General features: G+C 35.7%; 1 protein-coding gene across 1 annotated transcript in view; it reads left to right on the top strand.

The window, feature by feature from the left end:
- LOC140149023 (nucleolysin TIAR-like) overlaps positions 1-20,156 on the top strand; it is a 349,403-nt gene that overhangs the window by 30,786 nt on the left and 298,461 nt on the right. Inside the window, 2 exon segments of the mRNA XM_072171166.1 lie at positions 686-720; positions 723-775. Of these exon segments, the coding sequence (XP_072027267.1) occupies positions 686-720; positions 723-775 (88 nt within the window).

Below are 20,156 nucleotides of genomic sequence, written 5' to 3'. Positions count from 1 at the left end.
GGATGTATAAATGCAAGTCAGTCATTGACTTTGACAATGTGTGGCAAAGATGGACTCAAGCACTGGCACTGAATACTGTAATTCATAGCACTTTGCCAGATGATATTATGAGAGGCAGTGATTCTATATTCAGTCACATGTACTACTTACTCACTTGACTTGTCTAGAGACAAAGTCAAACTATCTAACGTCTACAGTATATCATACAAAACATCCAGTGCTGTGTGTTGAATATAATTTGTAACAATATTGTGTATTGTGGTGAATTGGTGGACTGACTTTATTATTGAGCTGTTGGCTGGGTGACCGACTGACATTGCACAATATAACCGGAAAAATGTATACTTATGTGAGTTTCGTGTTGATGTAGCATTTTGACAACATGATTTCATAGGTCAAACCGCATTAATGACATTGAATGTTACACGAGGAAGGAAGTTGCAGAGAAAATGTTGAAAAAGTAGTTTTGAACTTGTACCATGTGTTGTTGTGACACTGCGGATGTTGGGTAGTTTTGATTATGTTATCAATTTGAGTACACATTTTCTTTGTACTGTATGTTACTATAAACACTGTATGTGGAACTCACTCATTAGTATATTACTATGTAATATGATAACGTGTCTTCACTTGCAATATTAACCTTTGTGAAATATTGATCTTTTTCTTTCTCTGCAGCATGGAGGAATGATCCTTACTGTTTTGTAGAATTTGGTGACCATTCAACGCAGCCACAGCATTACTGGCAATGAATGGAAGGAAAATAATGGGACAGGTAAGTTAATGTCTTGTCTTAACATCCTGGACACTACTGGTCATCTAACAGCATGTCTGATTGGTTGATAACCTGAAATCCTCATTTCAGTTACCAATTATGACTAGGCTATTTATGGTCAAACTTGCATTTGATCTTATTATTACCCTCCTTGATTGGTTCAAAATTAGACACAATATTCATTTTGGCCAATCGGCAGGTAGTTCTCAGGGTTACATGTCAACTGAAGCTGAAATGATAGCAGTATGAGGAAGTATGGACAAGGAGCAGTAATATTTCCATGTAGCTCTGAATACTACAATTTATCAGAATTCAAATCTGTTGTTCTCCAGTAGCGGTTGTAATTCAGCATCAGTACATTTTTTGCAGTAACTTTCTTTCACCTGCATTATGTGATGTGATCAAGCAAAATAAATCTGATGTAAAAATTTATCTTGAAATATAGCCAAGAAAAGCATGCAACTGTGGTTTCAGTCGTTTAAAGGACTCTATAATTGTTCATGTCTCAGCATGCAGCAACTATTGATGCAAAATATTGATGCAATTTTGATGCAATTTTCAGCGTAATGTAGCATATACAATGCGTAAACTAATTATGTTGAAAAGTCAATTTGAACATTGACATCTTATTCGGCTTGATTATATCCTATACAAAATAAAAACCCTACAGACAGAGTGAAACTTTTGTGAATTTGATCATAATAAGTAGTGTTACAAAGAACAAAATCCTTGGACTGATGCCTCTTGTGAAAAATACAGGAAATTAAGCTGCTCCTGAAAAGGAGTTGTTTTGTAGTTGGTTTGTCTCAGTGTAATGAAGACACTGTGGTCATTTTAAGAAGCAACATTTCAACTTCCCAACGGAGGGTGTGGTAGGTTGTTGAACCGAGTCAAGGATGTATAGCAATATGAAAATTGCCATCGCAAAATTGGAGCAGAGTTTTGCCAATACTGAATGTAGAAATGAGGCACTCTGATAGGCACATTGAGTTATTATCATCAGTAGAATCTGTTTGCATTTACTGATGGAAACACCTTATTAGATGCATTGGAGTATTCCAGTTGAAATCTATACACCCCTATGGAAGACATAGACCCCGTTTACACAGAGAGAAGTCGACTTCAATTGCAAGATCGAATTCAGATTGCGACTAAGGATTAGCATAAATTATTTCTTAATGGGGTGTTTACACGGTAGTCGACTTCAAAACAAATTATGAATTCGGTTTTTATGCCATCACTTACACATGCTTCAAATAACCATAACGAAGTGGACTTCTAATTACGTGTTCGTTTACACTGCAAAAGTCGAGTATGAAGTCGACTTCGAATTCAACAAATGTTGCTCCGGATCGTCATTTGAAGCCGACTTCTGAAGTCGAGTTCAAATTACGACAACCCTGTTTACACACAAATGAAGTTGAGTTCAAAGCCAACTTCAGGCTCTGTGTAAACGGGGTCATAGCCGTAATTTTCCACACTTGAGAGTGTAAATTTCACTGCTGAAGTTACTGAATGGGCACTCCATTTAAAATCTACACCCCTTGTGTGGGATATTATTATGTCTTCCATAGGAGGTATGATTTCAACTGGAATAGCCCATTGCATCAGGGTCACTCCCCCAGATTTAAGTGTTAATATTTCATGACATGATTCGATTACCTGACCAGGACCCCACTTCGCATATATACGTAGTATATGCTGCTTTGACAAGAAAGATCAAAAGAACTCAGGATTGATCAAATGATGTAGGTCATGAAATCTTGGAACCTCATTGGAAGAGGAAGCAAGATTACATTACATACCCCAATTTGTCTTTTCTTGAGAGTTAATGACAGGATTCATATCAACTGCTGATTTGTATGAAGTTTGTGAATTCTTGTCAATAAAAAAATCATGCACTTGTGATGTTGCAAGTGTTACGATCTAGGTTGGGCAATTCCACAGATGGAGTCTATTGTCAAAAAAGCAGCATCTTGACCTTTACTTGTGCTTCTTGCAGAAGCCTATAAATAAAATAGCAAAGTAAGAACTTAGTGACTTTGTATATGTACTACATACACACATACCCAGGAAGCTTACAGCTTTTGTGTATGCCACAAGTTATAGGTCCGTTCATACTACCACCACATTTGTGATGCATTGCTTTGCGATGCGATGCGTTGCCTTGCCGCACTGCATCCTACTGCGAACTACTGCATTGCGATATCGCAATAAAGTTAAATACATTTTAACTTGGAAATGCGACGAGTTGCGTTGAGTTGCGACAAAAAGTAATTGATATATCGGCATCGCAAAGCAACGCATCGCAAATGCGGTGGTAGTATGAATGGATCTTAAGAAACCCCCTTCTTCTGTCATGTCCTTACACTAAACTGTTCACTCATTGCTGTACACATCTCTGGGCTGCACATACTGATGATCAGTTCTTGTTTTGCCAAGGAGAAGCCTTCAGTGTTCACAGACATAACTGTCACTGCCAGTCTTGATAAAAACAATTGTTTCTAACATTGACATCTGTTACAGTTTTGAGCTATAGATGGTTTGTGTAAGGTGGTAGCAGAATTAGCAAGATAAACTTGAGCTGCGAACATTGCCCTGTATCATCGTTCATAAAAATTAGCAATTTTGCCTCTTGCTGAAGTATGAAGGAAACTGCATCTGGATGCAAAACATGTTGCACTGTCGGCCACTGCACCTGTACAGAACCCTGAAGGTGTGATAGGGCCAAACCCACAAAACTTTAAAATAATCAGCTTAATTTGAGCACATTTTCATAAGTGAGAAAACATGGATGTGATGATATGAGTGACTGAGTAAACTTTTGCAAAAGCAGGTGAGATTCAGAAATCATAGAAAAGTCTGCAAATGCCACGAGTGTCATTTCCCAGCTGTTTCTTAAAATTGATGATAGTAAAAATATCAATGTCACTGTCCTGTTGTTATCATTTACTACATAGGGCTGCTTTGCAGTAAACAGAAACTTTGCAACAATCATTTGATTTAGTATAGATGTCAAGAGAGATCACACTTTGGGTTTGTCATTTTTTCAATAATTTTTTATTTCCTATTAATTACATGGTAATACAAGATAATGTACATGTACAATGAGGCAGTGTGAATATTGTAATCATTGCTAGAATGGCAAAATGTAGTTTTAATTAGCAAGAATCAGTGCTGCAGATCATAAGAATGATTGGATTCTTAATAATTAATTGTGAAATGAAGGATGAGATTGGTTCATGTAGGAATCAAAATTTGTATTTTTTTGTAATCCTGAGTTATTTGTGATATATCAACATTGACAGCCCTTTCATCATAATGACTGTGGTAAAATGCAATTTCCCAGTTGCTCATCCTTCTGTTCTCCCATTGGAATACTCCACAACAATCATTATCGACTTTCAAACACACATTTGTAAAGCACGGATTCACTTGCGAATATTGCTAAATGTTCTGCCTAGGCCAATTCATATGGAGGAAATCCCCTTGAACATAAAACAGAAAAAGTGCATAATGGGAGCCGTGATGGGGCCTTGGGGAAAAAGACTTTAGACTGCATTTTGATCAATACATATTTGCCTCACCTCATAGCAATGTATTTAATACAGAATATGACAAGCATTACACAAACGGAACAGTGTGAGCCGGTGCATATCCATCTCACTGGGATAAGCAATATAGACAGGGTGTTTAGTTGTGTATTCTATTCTACCAATGTATGTGATACAATGATGTAAAATGATGAGTGATCTAGAGGTGAATCTTAATTTTGGAAGTGTAATAATGGCACTGAGAAAACAATGTAATGTCTGCAGTTCAATGTAACTATATAGGACCTATAAGACGAAATCCAAGTTATACTTGAAGATGATGATAGCATGAAAAATTAAAAACAAAACAAAAGTATTCCAATGTTAAACTAGTTTCCAACATTAAAACAACCTCTTGATACATTGTCTGTTTGGCACTTAGCTGAGGCATGCATCCTGTTTATTGTGAAAAGAACAGGGTCACTCTGGGATCATGTGATGCTACTGAACTTTTTCAGCGAATGGGGTGCTGATATACGATGACGAGATTCACTCGGCAGTATATATGCGCAGCCTTTACAAACTTGTGTGATAAACCTCTCCACTAAGCAGTGTAGCATGGTGCCATCAGATGGTCAAGCCTGGTATTGACCTACTGATGAATATTTGTCATCTTAAGTTTTTCTACCATATAGGGATGTGATTGTGAGCAGTTGTGTGCATGTGTAACTTTAATTTGGGTTTGAAGTTTGAAACATGTTAGAATGTACTGGACTAGTGCTTCTGTTACACAGCTCGCACGATGAGCATGTCGGTCGGAAGTCATGCTAGTCAGCAGCAACAGTTACTATATAACAGTTGTATATTTTCTCATGTCCGTCACTTTCAGAACATGCTATTTGCCAGTGGTCACCAACCAAATGACATGCATGTTCAGTTTGTAGAGGATGAAGGATTCAGTCTAATTGTCTCATTGCTTCATTGGATCATATTAACAAAAATTTTAGCATGTGTGCTGTGTTAATTATCAAGTAGGCAGGGTACCAAATTATTGTAGATTAATGCATCAGAACATTTGAAATGCACACAAAATAGTGAAAATAGATTGATCAATATGTTTATAATAAGAATATTTTTATATGCAGGTGTGCAAACATTACTACATGTATCAATTGTTTCAAATCTGAGAGCAGTAACAAGTAAGCATAGCATTGTTTTATTATGCTTTACAAATGGCTTAAATTTTGCATCACTTTTGCATGATCCTGTAGACAAACGTGCATGCCAGGAAACCAAACTACAGACACGTACTCTCTGAAAGTGAACCATAAGTAGCACATTGATCAAAGGATAATTAGGTCAGCGCGGTGTGTTTCTTGACAACATGAAAGCGTTGCCAGCTGTGTGTGTATGCTCATCAACTTAACACCATGTTTACATGTCATCATGTCTGAAAAAACTCCCAAGCAAGTCTATCAAAATGTCATTACACTGATTGGTCATGAAAGAAGTCAGACTCTTTGCTAGAGGTGCTATCATCATGCCTTACATAAGTCTGTTTTGGGGATACCTTTCATTCATGGAAGATGAATGAGGCTCTGAATGATACTGGTAGAAGTCAAATTGGTAACCAGTATTGTAGGTTTCACCTGAGAAGCTGAAGTACAAGTCTCAAAAAGATTTGCCTGATAGGGACAGGGTTCAGGTAACAATTATTTAGGTTGTTACTTGAACCTATTCTTTTCTGTTGCAGCAGTGATCCTGAAGGGACGCAGGAGAGCTAATGCTTGGTTGATTTAACTAGGTCATTTGGATTGATATTTCATCGCCAAGTTATGAATAATTAGGATTGGGTAAACTTTTTATGTGCTAATAATGATGGCTTGCATGTTGTATTAAATTACTGACATTTTCTGCTATCAAATTAAGTGAGGATTCAGAATCACTTGATGATCTTAGCATGTCCGATTATGAAAGCCTGGCTCATAATGGTATGAATTTCCAAAAAGGACTATGAAGTAGACTAAGGCTCTTACCATACAATAAGTTTATAACAAAGGTTGAGATGCCCAAACTTGCAACAATAAAAGAAGAATATCGATGAACATAATATTTTCACTAGGTTTGACGTCACAAATAATAAAAAGGAGACAAACAGAAGAAGTGATTCCGCCTAGAAATCGAACCTCGGTTTTCTGGACTTCACAATTGGCTGTTAATTCACCAGTCACTGTATTTTTTTGCATGATGCTCACTATATTTCTTTTACATGTACACAATGGCTAACTGATAACACTAGGCAAAAGTCATAATCTTATTTCGGCCTTCCTCTGAAGTTTTTAATAATGCCTGTGTGGTCTTGTAAAAGGCCCCATGGATAAGTGTTGCAATCAGTGGAAGATACTAGACCTAATATCACACTTCGTACTAAGCATTTTGAAAGTTATTATACAAAAGTAAACAAATAAAGAAAAATACAAACAGTAAACATTGTAAAAAGCTGTTGAAATAAGACTTGAGATGCACCCAAACCAAATAAGTCATTTTTTGCAAGATAAGTATATTTTTCCCAGAATAATGCTGAAACTCAATCAAAATAGAGGTTATCCACTTTACTCATGCGTGACTTACAAAAGGCGCTGATTCCCGTAGTATTCCTCATTCAAACCAATTCAATGAAACGACCTCGGAGTTACCTGCATGACTTTGGCGGGCTATTTTGAAGCAGTTATGGTTGCACATGCAGGTACTTGTTTTGAAAGTCCTAAACAAGGTATAGCAGTCACTGATATGATATGCAACTTATAGAACACGGATAACCTCTATTAGTGTTACTGTTCCTGAGATTTGAACATTAGCTGTATTGTAATCTTGTAGACAATAGAAGATTGGTGTTTCTTCTGCCTGTTACAAACAAGTCATCTTCGTCGCTTGTGTCACCAATGACCAAGTCAGGTCAGATTGTGGCAGCGGGGCTTAATCTTAATAGATTACCAAGAGAAGATTGAAGAATATGCTACTCAAAAGCTTATCTGCATGAAGCCTTTGAGTGACCAAGACTTGTTTAGTTAGAAAACCCTGGAATTATATAAACGTAGAATTTGTCTTCTTGCAAAACTCTCTGAAAATTTGAATATCAGTGGAAATTCTGTGTCATATTGTATATGAAAAACATGGAAGTTGGCAAAAGGCACTGGAATTAAATAATGATTTTATTTGTTTTACGTCATCTGTTCGGTTCAAATTTAGAAGGGATCTAACATGTTTGAAAAGCTGAAAATCTTTTTTTTTTTTATGGACAAGTGCTTTAATGATGTTCAAAGGCAAATTAAATATGGCTGGCCGCTGACTAAATTTTATTTAGATGTTACCACAGATCATCTACAAATGTATATCATTTGCATATGTGTCTATTTGTAAGAAGCCCTGGGAGCAAGTTGTCACTCTGGCAATCTCTGTGTTATATTCATTCATAATATATCCATGTGGAATGAAACATTAAATCATGTTGAAACAAGCTTCCTTCTTGGAGTGCTCAATTCTAATGCTTTGTCTATTCAAGTATAATTTTGTGGGATGAACATCTGCCTGAATAAATTGGTATAATAATCTACATTGCTATTAGAATTTGTAAGGAAGTTACTTTGCAGACAGTTCAGAATTGGTGACATTGTTGTTAGCTTATTTTGATGTATTATTTTGTTACCATAAAAACTTAAAAAAGTGGGCTATGAACATGATGAAGTCTAAATTGATTTTAATGCTTCATGACAAATTTGGGAAATTCCAGGCCAGGCCTTGCCTTACCAACCGCTTCGCCCAAACTCAATTTCTAGTGAGTGATTTTCCACCGCGCCATAGACACTAAATATCGCTCATGAATCTCCCAAAATTGAATCCAATTAAAATCAAGTTTCAGCACTTTCAATGTATTCGATTTATCGTAATAAATTAGCATTAATTCATGAAAACAAAAGGGAGGGTGTCAACAGTCTGTAAGTGTTTCATATTGGTATGAATGATCTTTCAGACCTAGAGAGTTATTTTCCAGAGTAATTTGACCACTCGCCTAGCATCATGCTAATGAATGATTGACCACTCGCCTTTAAAATATAGACAGCAAGGCCTGAAATTCCATGTAAAATATGATGTCAATGTTTTATTATTATATTAGCCTGTAGTTTTTTACTTCCCCCGTAACATTGTTGATCGGGTCTTATCATCAGGCTCTGTGTTGGACTCTGCAACATTGATTGGTTGGAGGAGGGGAGGGATATACCTTATAGGAGGGTTGAAGCTACATGTAGAACATTATTTGAAAAACATCATCAAAATGTATGTGACTGGGGATATAGAAACAAGGAGTAAAATTGACTACATGTCCCAACACATTTTTTCATGATTGTAGCTTAAGTTTGAGCTTATTCAATATAAATATACTAACCATGAATTAAAATATTTTTGTTCTTTTTTACACCTAGTATACATCAGTAACATACATGAATTAATATATTTATATTAGCAACATAGACCAATCAGTAAATGAGTTAGCATTATTGACCTTTAACCATGCCCATTTTGTGACACAACTTTCGGGTCAAGACAGTCAATGGAAATTCTTACTGGCAGCTTGGCATGTTATTCACTATATATATAAAAAGCTGTTGCTCAAAACTTGGCAGCATATAAATAAAAATTCCTAAACTATCATAGAGTGTCATCCAATGTGTAATTGACAATAATATTGACATAAATCTTTAAAATCTTATCAGGAAAATGGAAGGAAACAGTCAAATATTTGCATCACAAACTGCCATGCGATACCGATTATCACAAGCCGTCTAAAATTGGGTTGCCTTTTTTCCTGACACATTCACATACCGTATTTCGTCAAATAGTCGCCCCCTCAAATAAACGCCCCCCACCACTTTTTTCAACCAAGATGTTTCAAAAATTCCGATATTTCCATGCTATCTTGTGTAGTAAGCTTACCAAGTTGCTCACATGGTTGATAATAGCAGCAATAAATGGCGTTTATTTGACGAAATACGGTATATGGACACACAAATTATTTGTGGGACGGCATTTCCTGACCAGCTTATACAGTTATGTGTCTGATCGGATGCAGAGGTTTAAACGGCTAGCGGTAGCCCTTGTATATTGGATGAAAAATTTAACCCTTACCCAGGGTTCTCAATTAATTTGTTTCAAGGGTCAAATTGTGTTGAACAATAATGCTGAAGGCCAAAAAAAAAGCAGGTGGGGTCCAGGGGCCGCCTTAGCGGGTGGGGTCCAGGGGCTCGCTTTAGGGCCCCTGGCGGGTTCCTGGGGCAGAGCCCTGGGGAAGCTGAGACGCTTAGCCTATTTTTTAACACAAATTTTGCATGAAAAACATAGGTACAAGAACAAAGTCATTGACTTTTGATTTTTCCCCATTATTTTTTTTAATCCGTGCCCGGCCGCAGGCCACTTTTAAGGGCGCCGCGGGCCGGATTTGGTGTGCGGGCCGCCTTTTGAGAAGGCCTGCCCTTACCCCTCCCCTTGGTAAGACGAGGTATTTAAAAAGTGCCTGATTTCAGGGAAAGATATTTATTGCATGTATGTTCTTGAACTAAGCAATCAGCTGCCATTATATACACCACAAATCAATGCCTTGCTGACTCCATGTACTCATTGATGCCACGTCACAAGAAACCAAATAAAGCATGGAAAAGTAAAATAAGTTCCTTTTTGTTCTGAAGGATGATTAAATATAACATTTTATTTACCATCATATACTTGCTTCACACTACCACATTTTTTTTTTTTTTTGCAGTGAAAGTGAAACAATTTGACATGATCATAACCATAATAATTGTTCAGCCATGCTGGGACAATTAAATTGCCCTTGATTTTGTTAGTGATATAATTGAATTCGACTGTCCTTGTAGTTGACCTTAGTTTGACTTGAAAATTTATATATAAGTTGTATTTCCTATTTGTGGTAAACAGTCTATCCTAAATAGAATACTGTTGATATGAATTATTTCTTCTAATAATATGGTCGTCCAATTGCAAACAGTTTGCAGCAAAATATATTTTTTAGGTAATAATGTTTATTCAGGAAATGATATTTGTTTTAAAGTAGCACACCCGATAATTCACATGTTGAGTGTAAGTTTCCGATAAGAAAATTTCAATAGAAGGATATGAAGGTAAAAAAAACACAGTTACTGACAAGGTCATACTTGAGCAATTTCAACAAACAGAATTAAATATTGAAAATTGCAGACAGGATTAATTGTGTGTGCATGTATTTCACTTGTGCTCAGTCAGGTTCTTGATACCTGTTTTAGCAAAAGGTTAGGATTCTCTGAATTGATCACAAACAACTTGGGTATTTGCTTTGACGGAGAGATCGAGCTATCAATGTGCATATAGCTGAGTAGAAGAAAGTCAATTGTGTCAAACAGATTGACTGCCTTAATTAAGTAAACTCAGGCTTTATTTATAGACAAAATAAAACCCTGGAAGACAAGATAAGTTGGAATGATTTACATTGGAAATGGTGAGTATTACTGAATGGCGTAATGCAATCAAGGCTGATTATGGAACAGGTTTTATGTATGGTTTTGTTGTGTCGCCTGAACAAATGTTCATGGAGACACTAACCAGTCCAAATTCTGTCGATGTGTGTGTATGACCATAGTCAGACATACATATTTGCATCATTCGACCATCATTTTCTTTACCATGGTCCAACCCGGGGGTCCGACTATAGTTGACTAAACAACGTAGGGTCACATGGCAGTGTACAATAGTCAGATAATGGTACTAAGAGCTTGTTTTCACGCTGAAATGCATGATCGGATGACGCATTGTGTGGGTCACAAGGTTGATTTTTTGTACTAACCATAGTCCGACCATAGTAACTTGGAAGCTAACAACGCTAATTAGCATCTTTGGGGAACGATGGTACGACTATAGTCTGGCCATGGTTGCTTGCGGTCACACGCTACCTGTACCATGGTCCGACCATCTTAACTTGGTAAAAACATGCCTGTCTGACCGGGGTCTATGTGTGATTAGGTTTTGGTTAAGGTTTCTAAAATGGCACCCACTTATGAAGAATAAGGCCACTGTCCATGCAACTTGGACACAAGTATCCAAGAGTAGAGAGATATTATACTATGATCAGCTCGTAATACTTAATAGGCAAGAATTATTCTGTTTTTGTTACTGCGCAAGTCAAAAAAAATTCCAACTTATGCCCGTGTAAATTTACTAAACCGCACGTCAGTCACGCAATTGGCGTACACACATTCTTGATCAATCCACGATGTTATGAGTCTGCCTATTAGTAATTACGAGCTGAGCACAGAATAGCTAAACTATCTTTAATGTTAACAATTGTGAGTACTTGGGTCAAACATTCATGTATTGTTACAGGAGTCAAAATAGAGAACACAAAAGCAGGCAACATTTATGATTTGCGGATATCCTTGTTTGGTATAATAATCTTTTTTAACTTTCAAATTGATTGTATTGTATCATAGTCTGTATTTCTTTTCACCTCAAGGTTGGTAGGGCGTTAGTGCGCTTGTGTAGGTAATGCTCAGGGGTAGCGCTTGAGCAAACTCCTTAAATGCGACCCTGGTAATGCTACAAGTGAAACTGCCCATGTACTTCGGTGCATACATACAACAAATTAGCTTTGTGTGCGTAATTTGGAAATAACAGAACAGCACAGGAAATGGTTTGGGATTTAAGTTTCATTATCTGTGTTATACTATTGTTATAGATGGGAAATTTCCATGAAATTCTGTACAGTTTACCTTGTGACGCTAGTTTAGAAGCAACACTTTGGAAGCCAGAGTATTGCTGTGATTCTGAGAATGGTGTGTGTTTTTCAAGGCTACGCAACATAAAACATGCAGTGATGTCACTAACAAACTCAATGCAACAGGATGATGGAGGCATATAGTCCTCCACTCCCCATATTAGGATTTGCTTAACCCTAACATGCCTAGAGACCACAAAATACCACTCATGGTGCATGCATGAATCCCATGTGATGTGATGCCATGATGCAATTACCTTAAGTGCTATATGCTCACGGAATTGCTGGCTGGGCCAGGGAAACCCCTGTGGCTAATGGCCGGTGATTGTGTGCTTGGCATGTGAGGGGTCTAAGGTTCGAATCCATGGGGGTGAGTGGTGACTTACTTGTTCATCTTCTTTCCTTTTTCATTTCTTCCTTAACGTCCTATAGCAAAAGCAGTGTTCAGTGTTAGGGTTTACTAACATGTATTTTCCTAGATATAGAGGTTTATGAGACCACATAATTGTAAGACTTGGCACACGCTTAAGCACTCAAAATCTTGAGCATAGGCTGAGAGTTAGCTTATAATTTTAATATTTTATGTTATTTTATGTTATTTTTGAAAGATTTGAAAATGTGTTTTCCAAAATTAGAATGCATAACTTGAAATAAATCTTTGTACAATTTTTAGGATTGATTGCTACAGCATGCTAAAACTGCCCCCAAAAACTCACATTTTGGCCCTTATTATTTCCCAAAATTGATCAAATATTAAAATTTGACTTTGGATGTGAGTTAGAACTAACTAATGGATTAGGATTTAGCTGTTTCATTTGGCAAAACAGGATCATATTTTTTTTATCCAAACAAATTAGTATATTGGTATATGTAGCTAAATAATGATGATGCTGGTGGGTTGACCAGCATGTAAATACACTTCTACTCTGTAGTGCTACAGACATTTTAGATGCCTATCTTAGAGGCTTAAAAGCCACTAAGATGACATATTACGGTGATTGTATGGAAGCACCAATCTGGTCATTGTATTACATTTACATTTGCCATAGTTTGCATTCTAATGTGCTTGATGATGGTAAATTACTATATGAAATACTTTCATTTTATTTCAGGTATAAGGGAGGGATTGACAATTTTTTTATGCAAACATGGTGGGGAAGTATATCACAAAATACTCATAAAAGATGACAGCTTCAAATTTTGTGCCTAATAATTACTTAATTTGCATATATTTAAATAATCTTTTCAAATAAAAATGTAGTTCTACAATATAACATCATAGAAAGCTTGTTGAGGTGTCATATGAAAGCTTTTGAATTGGTCTTACTTTGGGAAATATCCCAACTATAGAGGGGGTAAAAAACATAAAAATTCAATTTGTCTCTGCATTTGTCCTATCTGAATTTTGGGGGAGATGACCAGTGATAAAAAGGTGTGCATTCAGATATTTTTAAAGTAAGGAATGCACAGCTATGGCTTTAAAGATGATTTGTGCCAAGTTTCAGCTCTATAGGGGGTGTAGTTTAGCTTCCACATTTGTTTTGGAAAGATATTATCAGTAATATTTGAAATAGAAATCTACTTACAGCATTGAAATATGAATATTAATTAGCTAATTAATTAGCTAATGAATATTTATAATATTATGATTAGTAATTGTTATTTTTACTATCATATCACTTACCTTTTATAAATGAAACAATAATTTGTTCTGTTCCATTGATGTATTTTGGCCTGTAATTAATTTCTATTAGTTGATTACTCACACTTGGTTTCAGAAAGAACGGCAGTCCCTTGTTCAGATTGACATGAATGCCCTGTTAATGAGCGACAGACGCGGAGCTTTAAGTTCCCTTCAAGTGCGCCAATCTGCGCCGACCAACGTAATCAGCCAATCACGATTAGCGATCTGTTGTTATGTTTGTCAGGTGATTTAATCAGCCAGTCAGAACCCCACTTCCGTGTTTACGCTTTGCATGCTCTCAAAATGTAAACAACTGCTGTTCTTCTCTGCCACAAACTGTAAATAACACTGTTTAAAAACAATAGAATACATAAGAAATATAATGCAAAATATAGGGATAATACTCATGACATTTTTTTGCATCATCTGTTTTTCATCAGTAACTTTTGAACGTGATGTGTGATTTTTATCAAATAAAAAATAAAAGCAAGCTGAATGTTTAAGTAATATCACTGAAATTCCAAAAATTGTTTTCTAGCACCCAATGCCTCCCCTTATACCTCAAAGAGTGGGGGTTTCCAATAGGAACATGGAAATTTTAAAGAGTCACTCTGTTGAAACCTCAGTTTAAATTAAGCTGTTAGTGAAAGTAAAATGGTATAAAAATCTTAGTTTCTCAATGAAATATTTGTAACACAATAGAGTCATGTTTGTATTATACAGCAGAGAAAGTTTTTTTCAAATATCATATTTTTTCAAGTGAATTTTATTTCCAAAGCATCTTGTTATACACTGTCCTGTGCTTATCAAGCACACTCAGGTGACTGAAATACTGCCCTCTATCTGTAGGCATTGTACAATATAGGAAATATTTATACTAGTTGCAGAAATTGAACAAGAAGAGAGAGAGAGAGAGAGAGAGAGAGAGAGAGATAAAAAGGTGTAACCGTGATAATCTTGTTGATAAAGTACACAATTTCAAACATTGTACAGAAATGCATTGTAATTATCTCCTCATAGACCGAACAAAATCTCTGCCCTGTACAACTGATAGCTGAATAATTACATCAGATTTCAACTGAATTAAAATTTCATGTCCAATACTACTCTGATATTGATGGGAATCGTGAAATATGAATGGAGGACAGGAGTTTTCAAGGTGTTGGGATTTGAGACAGCTTAGGAATTTGGAAGAGAGCTTTGAGATATATGTGATGAGAGAACCGTGAAACCATCGTGGGAATTGAGAGTACATTGCTGTGGGCCAATGGTGATTGTAATGGAATTGGAAAATTTGACAATTTTATTTCATTGTTTTGTATCTAACTAATTATGCACATGATTTCCCCCAAACGCAATTGTATGTTAGTATTAAAATACCCCATGCATAACATTTGTAATTATGATAATAATCAGTTACATTGTTTTGAAATTGGAAGTCAAATCTGCGGTGATTTGAAATTTTGTAATTATGTAGATATGATTTCTTCCCCTTTTCCTTTTTTTAAAACAAAGATGTATCGTTGTGTTAAATCAACTCACATATTAATTGGTAATTAGGGTAATAATCAGTGACATTGTTTTGAGTTTTGGAAATACCAGGTGACAGCTTGGGGTTACTACTGTTGAATGTGGTTATGTAAGCAACAGCAACAGTAATGTGATTGAAATGGGAGGAAAAAAATGCTAATAATGAGCACCTAATCCTGGAATATATGCAAAGATGGTTTAATTAGTTTTCGGTTGTATCTTGTTAATGTGCGATTAAATTGTGGTGTTGATAAAATAGGGGAGTATAAGATATAGCCTATTTCTGGTACTAAATCCACCAATTTCATTGACATTAAATGGCTTCCAATATCCGTTGTACTGCTAATTAGCTATACGCTTCTACAATGATTGCCAAATTACGCTTCAATCCCAAATGATGGTGAAAATGTGATTAGATTGTACTCTTAAAATCACAAAACATTTCTGTAAGTTATTTGAATTATAGAATTATATTGTTGTATTAAAACAATAGTAATTACTTATTCAAACAAAACAATGCAAAAGTTCAGATTCTGACATGTTTCCAGAAATTACTTTTTAAAGTCAAAATTTAGTTTTTGGTAAAAAAGCAGAAAGACTCATATTTTGATTTGATACAAAAACAGGTTAAAAATAAGGAAGTTGCAGATATTTTAAACAGGTTGAAGTGAAAGTTTACAAATAACATCACATCTACAATTCTGCATTTTGTTTCACGGCATTATCGACCTATAACCACACCCATTTTGGGACAACTTCCTGGTCAAAATGGTTAAGGTAGCGTGACATGTGAATCACTCTAGCTTTTATTCAAACATGACAGCAAAAATACAAATTTCTAAACTATCGTACAATGACAGGAGGTTTGCTTACACATAATTTGTTATTGATAATAATATTTACATAAATCTTTAAAATCTCATCAGGAAAATGGAAGGAATTAGTCAAATATTTGCATCAAAATTTAATGCGATATGCCGGCTATCACATCTTTCGTTCTCATGTTCTGTACGGTATAGCTACAGATAGTTGCTTAAATTTCCTTCACATCCTTAAATAAAAGGGAATTCCCCAATTCTTGTTGCATGCAAACATTAATATTTAATATTTGAAGACTAATGTTCAATAAGCACTTGAATCATATTTTTTGTGTGAGTTTTCTTCACTTTTGAGAAATTGCCTTGGTGCCCTTCTCAAATTTTAAATAGTTGCCGTGATGCCCTTTTGAATATTACAAATTGCCGTGCTGCCTCATCTTTTTAATGGAAATCCAAGGCAATTATCAACTTGCCCTAAAAAAGTGGCCTTGCCCCTTGAGATCCTTAATTCGAGGGCTGGTCTTGAAGAAAGTGATATGATTCTGATATGGAATTTGTTCTCCATGCAGTGTTATTAATGCAGTGTTATTAAGGTTATTAATTATTTTAAACTGTTGTGATTTGGTAGTTCACAGCATCTTACGAATGGTAGTAAGCTTTGGCAAAAACTGCATTGCTCAATTCATAGCGGCGTTGAAGCTGTAGAAGAATTAAAATATCACAGGTATGCTTTATTAGGTGCTGCGTTCTTGAGTTACCTTGTAAAGAGGGCTGAAACAACAACACTTTTGTAAAACGTACATAACTCATTAACAACAATAAATTAAGCAAGTTTGCAAAGTATACGATTTGTAGAATGAACTTTTGCAAAACATCAAGGTGTTAATTTTCAATAATATATTGATCTAGATAATGAAAATCGATTTTTAGGTTGCTTCGACCAACAATACCTCGTCTACCCTTAATACTGAACAAATCAGTAATTGTCTCATTCAGGAGGTTGCAATATTTGATTATTTTAAGTTTAATTTCATTGTATATATCAAAAAGTTTGTGAGTGTATGCTAAACTAGACAGTAATTGGCACATCCAAAGCAAATAAAATTGAATGTACTCCAAGTGAATTAATGTGTACAAAGTGCCAATAATTCAGTTGAAAGCACTGAGAGTGGAAATGAGTGTGGGGGTCTCCTGATTGCTGCCACTACGACAGTCATGTGTCATTTTAGCTATGGTTGTAGTTAAAAATTTGATTATGAGCTCAGAACACTTTTTTGTACAGGTTAGCATACAACTGGTTGTTGGGGCTGTGTAGACTAAATAAAATTCTTCTTTTCCTAAAACAAAAATCTTGAGACTGATATATCAATTTTGAAATGATAAACAAGATAAGTAGGAGGCCACTTGTTTGTCACATTTTGAGTGACCTACTATCTACTTTCCACAAGATTGCAATGTTCTTGATTCTTTTTATGGCTACTACTGCATCTGACAACCTAATAACATCATAGATTGAGTCAATATCTGGAGGGTGTGAAAATGTTATGGGTCAGTGAGAAGAAATTTTGGTTTGGTTTGTGGTCATCTCACGGTGTTAAAATGTCGCCAATATTGAACCTTTTTGCCGTCATACATTTTGTTTCCCTTGTGTAGTTAACCTCAAGATTTGCAATGAGGAAGTGAACTTGTGTGATGTACATGGGGTGATTGGACGCATTGTTCTGTAAACAGCAAACAAAGTAATATCATTAATAGAATTGATCATGTCATGATGAACAAAAGAATGATATCAATGAATCAAAAGATTATCATTGTCAAAGTTCTACCTCCCATCCATCAAATAAATTGTACTTGAATGACTCAATTTGTATACATTCATGGATGCAAGGGAATTTAAAAATTCATACTTTTTAACTTAGATATTATCATTAAATTCAGCATTATTTTGCATAAGTAATTGCAAATCTTGAACATGAATGTAGAAAATCTATGGATCCATCAATATAACATCCTGTCAGTATAGAACACTTCATCATAAACTTATCATAATGTCATCACATTCTTATCTTGGCAATTTATAATATCCAGTTCACGCTATTATTTCATGTCAAATTCAATCATTACCTCTATTCAGTAATCATACATCATGGAATGCTGATAACATCGTAGGGATGCTTACACACTTGTAAGAACCAACTCCTGACAGGTACTTGCATACTGTAATGACAGGATTTATCATCCCTGAGACATATTGATAAGGTTGAGTAGGGCTAAAGATACAGGGATTTGCCAACATTGATGCAGCACAAATTGATCGAAAGCACATTAAAGAAGTTGAAGAACTTTTGTGTTGGGCAATAAAACGTTGTGTGATAGGTGTTGTCAATTGATGATTGGAATGATGAAAGATTTTGTCTCCAGTGTCATGTTAAATTAGGGACGATGTATCTGTAGTGGGTCACCAGAATTTCTGAAGATTTTCCTGATATGTGAATAAGGTTTAGGAGAGTTAAAGATGTGTTGTTTTGCTACTGATATAGTGTAATTGAATGCAAGGAAGAAAGATATTGAATGAGAATTATTAATGCTAATAAAACAATGTAAAAATTGAAATTGCAATATTGAGAAAAAGAACAAAAAGCCAGCATGTCAAACTTATCCCATTAAATCAATGCAGCAAGTTGCAGTCGAGTATGTGACTTTCACGAGAATCATCCTATGTACAGAATGTCAATCTCCAAACAAGTTCCGGATACATTTGATTGTGCTACCTCGCACCACTAACCTGTTAAACCGCCACATTTGGCGTGACGCAAACACAGGCACTGGTAATTCAATCTTGCGTTCAACAGCAGCATCAAAGCCCAGTCCATGACATTACTTTTCTCTCATGTTCAATGTCAAAGAAGAACCAATTATGTAGGCTGTCAATGGTTTGAGGGGTATTGTGGTGTCAGTGAAACAGCTGCCTTGTATTTGTAGGAGAGAATGGGATTTGGAAACTGGTAACTAAAATAAGTTTTACTTTTAATTTGGTGATATAAAAGTATGTTGGGTGTTGCAGAGAAATGGGTAAATGATTATATCATTCATAGTCACACTAAGGGGCATGCCCTGATTGTATATCTTAAAGTAGCTGCCTTATAAATGCATGGTAAATTGTTAGATATGAAACTGCGCATAATTCCTGAAAGATGAATAAAAATCGTAGACCATTGTGATACCACTTTGACTAATTACAATGCATTATTTTGTACTTTCTCAGTTATATGGCAGAAGCTGCAAGTAAACTACTATTATTGAAGACCGAATTAAAAAGACTAGTTTGCATCTGACGTCAGAGCAAAGGTGCGGTGTGATTGGTTGCTGACCTGTGCAGTATGGGATTTTTGGCCTGGTTGACAGGATGTCAGATGCAAACTAGTCTTTTTATTTCTGTCTTTAATCTATAGCAGTTGAATTAAGGTTTTGGGTGATATGATGTCACATTAGTGTAAATTTGGTTGGCATCATGTTGAATAAATTTGTGTTAAAGTTACTTTATGTCTAGATTTAAAATGGATGAGGATCAACTTCAAATGATTCTATGCAGGTTTTTGTGAGCATCTATCCACAGATTCAACCCAAGATGTAACCCTGATGTCATCCTCTTGGAGCAAGTCAATGGAATGAGGATGGGTATTGATTTAATATAGGTCCCTTTTCACCTTGTGGATGGTGAAATTACTTGAAATATTGGTGGGTTAAAATGTGTCTCAAGGTTAACAGGAAGACATCAACGATGGTTGATTGTTATTTGGTCCATCCAAATCAAATGAAATGAGGGTAAGGTAACTTGTGCTACAACTGTCCATCCATCTAATTGCTCTTCCACAAAATCTACACTTAATAAAAAGTGAGGCCCATAGACATTATACTTCAATATGAATAATTTAGCCAATTCTGATAGCTTGTAAATGAAGTGTAAAAAAGAATGACATTCTAAAGTAGTTTAGGT

The sequence above is a fragment of the Amphiura filiformis genome, chromosome 3 (assembly GCF_039555335.1).
Source record: "Amphiura filiformis chromosome 3, Afil_fr2py, whole genome shotgun sequence".
Classification (NCBI taxonomy): domain Eukaryota; kingdom Metazoa; phylum Echinodermata; class Ophiuroidea; order Amphilepidida; family Amphiuridae; genus Amphiura; species Amphiura filiformis.
The sequence above is the reverse complement of the archived record's forward strand: the minus strand, read 5'-3'. Positions and strand labels throughout refer to the sequence as shown.